Here is an 11,293-nt window from a genome sequence, read left to right as displayed (position 1 = left end):
TTCAAGTCTCTATTTCCAAGAATGTTAATTTTGCACACTTTGTATTTCCAGAGAAGAATTACTTGAATTAAATAATTTTAATAAATAAATATCAGCCCAAACGAAGTAATGGACACAACAATAACTCAACTGATTCTACCTCAAGACCGTATAGCATGAATAATTAATTTCTAGAATACAAGATTATATAGTCCTCTACCTGACCGCAGGTCATAATTGGCAATTTCTATTAAAAATAACTTTAACCTAAAGAAACATTTCATTCCTGAAAGGTCAAGATGTTTATAAAAAAATGTTAGTTATAATTATATCTCTGTTGCAAATATTGTAATATAAAATGTAGTGAAGTCCCATTAGACCCGGAATTTCATGGGCAATTACCAAAGTTCTAGACTCAGATTGAGATAAAACACGTTGTGTACGAAATCAAAATCAATGATTCAGGTCAGGTAGAAAATAAACTTGATTTTTGACAAGGCAGTGTCCAAAATATAATTATCTATAATGAAAATAAAAATACAAACTGTCAAGAACAAACCATGCAAATAATATATATATATATATATATATATATATATATATATATATATATATATATATATATATATATATATATATATATAAATATATAATCGTAAGTCTCGTTCCCAATCAGTCAAGTATGACGTTTCATACCTAACACAATAGAAGTTAGGATAGGTCCAAAGTACATTGTTAAATTTCTTAAAACCTGATTCGCATCAACGCGGTATGACTTTCCAACTAGACAATCGACGATGTCGTCTGCATTCGCTAGCCCTCTCATGCATACAATGCCGCTATGCACAAGAGATTGTTGGCATTATACAATCTCTTCTGTCAATTATGTACAAATGAAATTCATATCAACATAATTAAAATATAAGATCCCGATATTTACTGCCTTTCGGAAACTGCTGATTGTGCCCGCCTTGTTAATCTGTTATCTAAACTCTCTTTAAATACTATATTCCTGTACAGGACCCAATCTGCCTCTGTCTGCATGCTATCTTGCATAACAGATTCTGAGGGATAGAACCTAGCAAAGTTTTTCAAGGTCATCAAGGTCGTGTGATTCATATGTTTCAGAAACGTCTTTTTGGAGAACAGTATAATTTCTGCCCCTCTGCTCACCTGCAAAAAAGAGCATAATATGTATGTGTGAGTGAGTGAGTGTGTGTGTGTGTGTGTGTGTGTGTGTGTGTGTGTGTGAGAGAGAGAGAGAGAGAGACAGAGAGAGAGAGAGAGAGAGAGAGAGAGAGAGAGAAGCGTGCATTGGATGTCATAAACAAATTAGATTTTGATTGAAATTTGTTGATACTCTTGAAATGCCATTTTTTATCAGTTTTAAACACACACACACACAAAAAGAAAAAAATGATGATCATAAAGTTCTTCTTCGGGAGAAATTATAGGACCACTTTCCCCAGACAATGAATTGAAATACCGTCAAAATGTCATTTTTCCAAATGTACGACAACTAATACCTACGAAATAAAATTAATTCATTGTATATCATAGTGTTAATTTGAAACAACTTAAGAGAGGATAGGCTGACAAGCCATTTGTAATTAGTTTTCTAGATTGAATAATGTATTTATTTGATAAATGACATGCATCGGAGATATGACAATGAAAAGATTTGTTTACGTTAAGAGTTGTGTTTTATTAAAAAAAAAAAGAAACTTAGGAGACAGTGATTAGAACTGAAAAATGTGTGACGTTTTTTGACCAAACTATTTCAGAAAGAAAGTTGTTCCGTGAAGACTAGTGAAATCTTTTAAAGTATTAGTTCGAATTTGTGCTTAGATTTGACTATTATATGGCGCTTTAGGTTAAAATTTCCAACAGTGATACCACCCAGTCACTTTAAAATATTTGAACGATTTTATCATTGATACAATAATTCCTATAACCCGGTCTACAATATTAAGTGCAATACAATTCGTAACAAAGGAATACTTTCTCTCATACTTATTCCTGCATGCCACAAAACAACATATTAAACGTTAAAAGACACAAAAATAAAGAACGACGATATGGCTAGCAAGCAACATGTTATGTATTTCTGTTTTGGACGACCTACCAGCATCATAACAGGGCTCTCGTTTTCGCCTTCGTACAATTCTTTGCCCTCCATTGCATGCAGCAGTGTATTCAATCCCTAGACAGGCAAAATAAATAGTGTTAGCATTTGTGATCTTTTTCTTTACATAAATGCAACTGTTGGGGAATATTATCACGTAAAGAATTTCATGCCTCTTTCTTGACTGCTTTATTATCATGGATTGCTTTAAATCTTTATGCAATACTGCATTGTTAGAACTGACACTAACACGACCATGGAAACGTTAAAGATAATATAAAGAACAAAATTATATATATATATATATATATATATATATATATATATATATATATATATATATATATATATATATATAGAGAGAGAGAGAGAGAGAGAGAGAGAGAGAGAGAGAGAGAGAGTTTGCAGTAGCAATAAAATATGTATTTTAGTTGAATTCTGAAAGACAGGACACCTTTGAATTTTCCGACCCAGCAATGCATAATGGATTACTCTAATCTCTGACATGTTAATGGTCATCGTGTGAAAGGCAATCTTAATCATGAATCCTCAAAATCCTTATTTGCAGCCCTACTCCTTCACTTTTTAAGAGACTTTAATATAAAATACAGTTCCTTAGATGCCCACGTTTGTGTCATATCTTTAAAATAATATCATTAATAATTTTCATATGCATCAGCGACGAATTGTCATGTATCTGGTTCAGATTTCACCAATCCAACTTACGACATATTCGAGCAATTTGATTGGATATAATTTAAGTATGACTTACGTCTGACCTATGATTAGTCTTTTGTTGAGAATGTACCTATACATGTTAGTAAAATTTGAATAATGACGTAATTATCCTCTATGAGCACATACCTTGAACTCGTACTGGTAACTAAAAAGCTAGAATACTGTACATTTATTGTTAACGAACTTATCGAAATAAGCTTCTAAAATATTAGTTGAAAATATTGATTCGATGTGTTTCCTGGCTATCATCTATGTAACAGTTTAAAAAAAAAACGCAGTTATTTTTTATGTCAAAAATTAGTATGCATTATATTAATCTGATATTTCTACGTCATTGATATTTGGACCCCTTCGGACTGTTCTGCATTACCATTGGATCACATAGGGTGGAAACAGTATATCGCAGTATATAAAGCATCAGAGGCGCTAAGACAAGAGGAGGACCCCCGGTGGCCGATTGATCCAAGGGCTCGCCTTTAAAAATCACTGCCATCCCACCTTTCTCCTAGTGGGTTTGAGTTTCAGGCCCTGGCATTGTGTTTATGTGAGATTGCTACGTATAGTTTTATCGTGTTATAAAAGATGGCATTAAGACAAAATAACAACTACAACAGACAAGAAGACAATCTGATAAAAGTTGTAGTATCTCGAGTGCGTTAAATTTGTTTCAATTTGTTGTGGAAAAATTAGATCTAACACTTGCCTCGATACGACGATTTAAGATGGATGTATCCCACTAGAAGCCAATGATGTCCTTTATTTTGTCATAGACAATGTTTCCCAGAAATAATGATATTTTAGCTTGAGCAACTTTGATTTATTCACACGCACACTCCGAAGGTTGTACACAATAAGGTTGTTGTTGTTGTTGTTGTTTTAGGGTTTAACGCCATTTTTCAGCACAAGATAGGCTATACATGGCGGCCAGTATAATTGGTGGAGGAAGAACCCTGGAAAACCCCGGGAAGAACCACCGACCCACGAGAAGCTACTGGCAGGCTTTCTCACGTACCAACGTTAGCCGAGGCTGAGACTCGAACTCACGCTGACAGAGGTGAGATGGCAGTGATCCGTAACGGCGAGCGCTTTAGACCACTCGGCCACTCGGGGCCCCACACACAATAAGGTAACGGATGCTTTAAATTGTAAACATAATAACGCTCCAGTGGCCCAAGTGGTTAGACCGTCCATTCGGCATCTCCGCTAGCCAAGGTTCCGATGTGATAGCACTGTCTACATCTGAACCTGGGCTAGCGAAGATGCCGCCTTGGATGCGGGAGGTCGTGGGTTCGAACCCCGGCCGAGTCATACCAAAGACATAAAATGGTACTTGCAGCTGCTTCACTAGGAGCACACCATTAAGAGGTTAATGTTTGGACTGGTCGGCCTGTTATTAGGATTATTCGACTGGGTGGGACATGATGCTGCATGTCTGCGGCATGATGACCCAGTGCTAGACAATACTATAAACTGCAGTACTGCAGATATCGTTGCAATATGACTGAATTGTTTTAAAGCTATGTTAAAATCACACACACACACACACACACACACTTAAATAAAATATTTACAAAAACGTCTTTGGACTGGAGGATCTCTACGTTTACAACGACATGTGTTTGCTTCTTATGATGATCTTCATTTTCATCGGGGCTGGAGGAAAGTCTGTATTTCTCTTGAATCGTGGATTTTGTCGGGGGCATCTGTTATCATAAAACCAGCAATAAAGACATAATCTAATGCAATTTTGTTAAATGTTGTTAAACTGCTTTTAAAATTGTCCGTCAACTGTTCTGGCCAAATATCAACACCTGGCAATATTGAAGAATTCGTGCTATCTTTCTAAAATATAAAAGTAAATATGGTTGGGAGGAAATATAATGTATGTAGTCATTATGTCATGTCTTAAAATACATGAAAGTTTTATCTATGTTTTATTTTTAATATCTTTTATTTTTTCTTTAATTTGGTAGGTTAGGTTTGTATCCACAAACAGCAGTTGTCATGTTTGTGTTTGTTAGTTATACCATCATAGAATCTGAATATTTGTGAATGAACATTTCAATTTTGCGTATACATATAGCATCTGGACTTTCTATTCCTCTCACCAGCCATAGGGACACACCATATCTCATAATGCTTCATGTAGGCACGTAAAAAGAAGTCATCAAGGTGTGATATTACTAGAGGTTTTAGTTCATTAGGCGACATCGATTGCTTTCAGCATACACATATAAATAATTACATGAATCCATCGAATAGTTTTCACACACACAACCCCCTCGATCCGTACATACATACATATATGCATACACACACACACACACACACACACACACACACACACACACACATATATATATATATATATATATATATATATATATATATATATATATATATATATATATATATATATATATATATATATATATATATATATATATATATATATATATATATATAAGTCATCATCGTCCATATGCACTATACAAATTTGCCTCATTACCTATTATTAACCCTCTTATCCTGTAGAAAGTAATTCCAGTATTTGGTTAAGAAACACTATTTTGTCTGTTAAACCTAACTAATATTTTCGGAAGACACATACTAAAATGGTATATTTCTGCATATTTTGCATCTATCACACACACACACACACACACACACACACACACACACACACACACACGCACACACTTACTTATATATGTATATACATACACAAGATACAGAGGCAGAGACAGTGAGACAGAAGGAGATTTGATGATAGGCAATATTTTACACTGCACAAGTTTCTCTTCGGTCTTCGTCTCCCAGTGTCTATTCTTGGTCCTATAATATTTTTAAGTGACTAAGATCTGGTGATTTTTCGCAATGGTCATTTTAGTATCTATACCAATAGCTTATTTCATGTTTACATTTAGTCGTAAGCATATCTATACAAGTATTACTAATTCATTTAATAACTAATAATGTTAGATCATTTTTTAACTGAATGCCATCAGCGGATTTGAAATCTCATTGAAGACAAACAAAATGTGATTAAATAATGACATTTGTAAAAAATTAATAACACAAGACATTTATATCTAGATTATGTTGAACATGAGAAGTAAATGCGTTATTAACTATATTGTGTTGAAACATGTTTAAAACCAAATGATGATGATGACTAGCATTAATACAACACTGCCCTGCTTTCGATTTAAAAAGCATTAAAAGAGAATATAATGAACAAGTCATTAACAAATAGAAATCAATCGATTGATTAATAACTTATAAATATATTTTAAAAAACATTTTAGTCACCATTATTTGGCATCCCAAGTCCTGACAGATTAATTTCGGACACAGGGTCTTCCTTGGGTTTGATTTCATTCGGTTTTCTGGCTTTGACTGCCTTTAGTGTTTTCATCACTTCACATGTACCCTAACGACACGTCATAAGAAAATCATATACAAATTTGTCTTAAAAACAGATTACACATCGAAAATATAATTAGAATTTGAACATTGTGTATGGTGTGTTTGTCACCAAAATGCTATTATGTTATCAAAAACAAACATTCTCTCTCTGTCTGTCTGTGTCTCTGTCTCTCTCTCGTTTCTTGCACACGTTTTCTTCCTTTAGGTCTAAGATATAACATTCCATTAGAAAAAAAAAAAACTATTTTGATTATACCAGTGACATGGCATATATTCATTTGTTCGTTATTTAAATAAATTTATCTCATCCTAATTTTAACTCGAGTATACTTTCTAATGAATATAATGTCGTATGATGCGTTGCCACATTGATATTTACAGTAATGAAATGTAATGAAAATGGAGATAATCGGCAAAAACTGTCCTGCAGTCACCCGTTTTCGAATTGAAGATTCCACAAACTGGTTACAGATATATAAGTCTGCATATTTTTTGTACTATAGGAAAACTCAGCAAACAAGCTTCAGACAGCAAAACTTATATTGGATCTATTGGACAGTGGCATCCTTTGAAGAGAACAAATCGCTGCGATAAGTTGATATTGTGTCGATCACATATAGAACGCACAACTGGACTCACGTACACCTCCTGATGTGTGAACAACCACACTGCAGACCATTCCAGTGTACGCCGACAGAGGAAACTATACTTGTCCTGTATGTTAACTTTCACTGCTTGAGACTAAAGTATTTTGATGTTATTAGTTAAATACACCTCAGTGAAATTCTTAGATGCTTTAATCGAATGCAATATGTTTAAAAATTTCAAATAATTTCCAAAGGATTTGATGTCTTGTACATTGATCTTCTCTTCTGCATATCTTTTACATACTTTAAACATTTGTACCTAATGTTAGCATCTTCTCCTTCATGTTTACTTTTATTTTGGAAAAGTTCATCTTCCTAAATGTTTTATAAAACACTTTTTTTAACATTGCTAAAACTATGCTTTTGGTTGGCATCATGTGCCATTTTGGTACCATTCTTCCTTAATCTGAGACCAATTTTCTCTTGTGCGTGTTCTTTTTTAACGCAGGCGGAATTCAGAAAGAGTGATACATAGATTGATAGTCATTCAGACAGACAGACAGACGTTCTTACCGACTTGACTATGTAAAACCATTCACTGTTTTGGTCGTTATCAGTAACGAGCATTCCTCGCCTGTTGATAAGAATGAAAAAGCTTGACTTGACTGTGTGAGAAAGATGATATATCAGTTGCATGTGCCTTTCAAAGAAACTTTGACTATTTTCACCTGCTTAAAAGAATTACAATTATAAATAAAGAATTCACATTATGTTTGTCTGCGACTGCTTTTTTGCCCCTATATCGGAGAATGGTCAGCGAAGAAGAAGTGATCTTGCTGGGTTTTACTTCCATATTTCAAACTTCTGCGCGTTTTTAAAGAGAAAGACATGTACTAAGCAGGAACAAATTTGAAATTCAAATAATCAGTCTTCCTAACCAGATGCTGAAATTATCATTTTATATATTTATATTCTGAACACGTTGCGCGACTATAAACACTAAGACAATGAGAGTTTTTCAAAGATCGATACGTTCAAGAAAGCAAATTGTTTGAATGCAGAAAAAATTAACAGGCTTCTTTCCTGAATCCATTTTTGTCTACAGTTAATTAAACTACATACTTAAAGTAGTTGATAAGGCAACTTCCTGGCTCCTCCTTGATGCTCTCTATTGGCCAATTCTGGAATAATGGCACTTGTCTAGAATAGATAGATAAGCAAATACCCGAATGCGACTGAATACTTTAACACAAAATAAGCATTGTCATTTTCATTGGGGAATCCGGCCTGTGGGATGACTGCCTTTGACCTTATTATAATATCCTTTCTGCATCATGACTAACGCTCAACCCTCCATCTTTTGCATCATAACATATATGGTATAACGGTGCCACATTGCAAAAGTGTAGGGATCATTGTATTCAGAAGAAGAAGAAAGAACTAGATGTGATTGGTGTATTACGTAATAGTTGTAGCTTCTGTTAAGCTTTCAAACAACATGGCAACATGTGATATTATGTGAATTCATATCTAGATCATATTTAAAATTGTACACATCATTCAAAATGTATCTTTTGTGACATTATTACAAAACTCTTACCCATGTCTTGTTTCAGCAGTTATCTCACATAAATGCAATGGGATAAAATGGTTCAGTCATTCTCAAATTGACAATCAAACTTTGCTCTCTCTGACAGCGTGTGACATACATGATAAAGTAGGACATAAAGTATATTTATTTACGGAATGCTAACATCAAGGTCTAAGAATAACTAATAATACCGTGATACCTTTCTCATTTAGTTAGGGCATCAATATTCAACTGATCGGAATAAGACCATCTCTTGATCGGGAGTGAATTACTAGATGCGTGATGTATCAATAATCAACACACAATGCTTAGTCCCAAAGCCTTCATTATTTCCTCACATCAGGTCATTTTTAGTTGATATACCTTTATCTTTTATATATATATATATATATATATATATATATATATATATATATATATATATATATATATATATATATATAGTTCCAGTAGCACAGTGCATTACAATCAACAATTTCCCACAATATGACTAAATTTTCATCAGTTCTTTCATTATATGCTTGATTAAGCGGCGCAAAGGAGGGGAGAGGATTGGCAGCAACGTCGAGAAAGTATGTCACACACTCGATACTGCAGCATGTGGTTTTTGAATTGGAATCTCTCGCACACCTTCGAAATAAATGTTTCTTGCAATATTTCAAAACCTACTATGAATACAGGAGACAAACATTTATGCAACCCGTGCAGAAAAACAATAGAAGACAATAAAGAAAAGAGGGAAGCGATATCCTTTTTTGAATAGTTTTAGACACCAGCTTACGTGAAGATTAGCCCAGATATTTTAGCTTAGGACGCAAATTACCTTAGAAACCCAATGTGTTCCGCTTCTTTATCTGGATGCTCCGAATCCATGAATATCCGGATGAAGTCCTCTTTCCCGATAACAAGAATTTCCATCGGCGTTGCACTCTCGACTGTGGCCGTTCTCTTCGTATTGAAGATTAGACCAACTTCCTGTGGACAGTGTTCATGATCAAACATTTTCAGGTTCATTACAAAACAAATACAAAATATATTTTGTTCTTCACGGCTCTCAGTATTGACACTAATCTCACATATGATAAAAACAGAAAATCTGTGGAGAGGGGGTGGATGGGTGGGAGGTGGCTGCCTATCATTGATCGCCCACTAAGTAATCATTTAGGATCATTTTCTATTCGTTGCAAATAGAATAAGACGATGAACCTTTGTTAAAATAAACTCTAGCAGTTTGTTTGCAGATACAATATATATATATATATATATATATATATATATATATATATATATATATATATATATATATATATTTGCATCCAAATCAATTTATTTTCTATAAAATGGGCAAAATATCCTCAGATCTAATGGGCATCACAATTATCGGCTACTTGAATATTATTATTATCTATATTATTATTATTATTATTGAAGCCAACAGTGAAAGACAAATTTAGTCATACAAATGATTAGCATGGGATGAATGCTTGTTTCCATTGTAATGAAATTGAAAAGTATAAGCTTTCTGTTACACTTGCTGTTTGTTTTGTTAGTTTAAACATACTTTATTGTTAACCCTGTCTTTAGTAATATATGCGATAGAAAGGGAGTGGGGCATGACTAAAATAAAACAATATGTGTGATACAAATAATAATGTCACAAAGGTAGTAGAAGTACTCATTATAAACATATGTAGAAAATCGGAAATATTCATCCTGTTTCCTTGATAAAATTTAAAACACCATACAGTTTAAATAATAATAAAAATAATAATAATAATAATACAGATTTATAAAGCATTTAATCTTTCAAAACTCTATGAGCTTTACAGTATCTATTGCAACATAAGGATATATAGAGATAGACAAGACAACAAAAACAATCACAGCGAAAGTACAACGAAAAGAATACTGAACATAATTCAAGGTAAGGAAACGTTGCTATGTCTTAAATCTGTTATTGCAGCTTAAATATATGAGTTTGAAGAGCACACCTGAACGAGACCACAGTGTTATTGTGTCTAAGTTCAAGAGGCAATTCTTATCAGGTAGCTGGTCCCTGGTACGGTAATAAAAGTCAGAAGGGTAGTGTAGATATCTAGAATGAGTGTACACATGGGAGAGGTCAGATAGGTATTTTGGACTGGAGACAGTCAACGAAATCGAACAAAGAGAACAGATTTGTGTTTGATTCTGGTGAGAACGGTTAGTAGTAGATGATACAAAACGTGTGTGTGTGTGTGTGTGTGTGTGTGTGCTCAGTTTGTGGTAATCCACTGATGATCCGAGGAGCTAGGGTTTGAACGTTTTGAAATGAATTACAATAGTCAACTCTAGAAAGTACAAAGGAACACACAAGTGTTTTAGTAGCATAAAAAAATAAGAAAATTGCGAATGGAGCGGATGAGTCTGATCTCAGGTATGCAGTCTGGCAGATGATTATGTCATATTGGTGTAATGGGAGTCTACTGTCGAGAGTGAGACCTAGGTTTCATACTGTTTGCGTGAATTTAGTGTTGTTGTTGCTGATACTACTTGTTTGAGGTAAGGAAAAGGAATGAGAAGGTCTTTGTGTGGTGATAAGAATAGCTTCAGTTGTATCGTTATTAATCCGCAGTTTGATACATTCATACATAACCTTACATCATAAATGCACCTCTCTACGCCTTGGATGTCAGTATCAAAATCATTTGGGTGACTCAGTTTGTATATTTGAGTGATATCAGTGTACAATTAGATAATGATCTATGACACCTGCTATAGTGTATATAATTGAGAGAACGGGCACAAGAATCGAACCCTGTTGAACGCTAAAATAATTTGTGTCCTTTCAAAAACGTACGACTT

General features: G+C 34.0%; 1 protein-coding gene across 2 annotated transcripts in view; it reads right to left on the bottom strand.

The window, feature by feature from the left end:
* Positions 1-674: 674 nt before the first annotated feature.
* Positions 675-11,293, bottom strand: part of LOC149796704 (uncharacterized) — a 35,374-nt gene continuing 24,755 nt past the window's right edge. For both annotated transcript variants that reach the window (XM_089960262.1, XM_089960263.1), the window contains 8 exons: positions 9,273-9,424; positions 7,981-8,058; positions 7,432-7,492; positions 6,155-6,275; positions 5,628-5,677; positions 4,414-4,545; positions 2,105-2,182; positions 675-1,152 (listed from right to left, as the gene is read on the bottom strand). In XM_089960262.1, the coding sequence (XP_089816388.1) occupies positions 916-1,152; positions 2,105-2,182; positions 4,414-4,545; positions 5,628-5,677; positions 6,155-6,275; positions 7,432-7,492; positions 7,981-8,058; positions 9,273-9,424 (909 nt within the window). In that variant the 3' untranslated portion in view covers positions 675-915. The remainder of the gene's footprint in view (positions 1,153-2,104; positions 2,183-4,413; positions 4,546-5,627; positions 5,678-6,154; positions 6,276-7,431; positions 7,493-7,980; positions 8,059-9,272; positions 9,425-11,293) is intronic.

This window comes from Sinohyriopsis cumingii, chromosome 6, assembly GCF_028554795.1.
Source record: "Sinohyriopsis cumingii isolate HCF-2022 chromosome 6, ASM2855479v2, whole genome shotgun sequence".
In the NCBI taxonomy this organism is placed as follows: Eukaryota; Metazoa; Mollusca; class Bivalvia; order Unionida; family Unionidae; genus Sinohyriopsis; species Sinohyriopsis cumingii.
The sequence above is the reverse complement of the archived record's forward strand: the minus strand, read 5'-3'. Positions and strand labels throughout refer to the sequence as shown.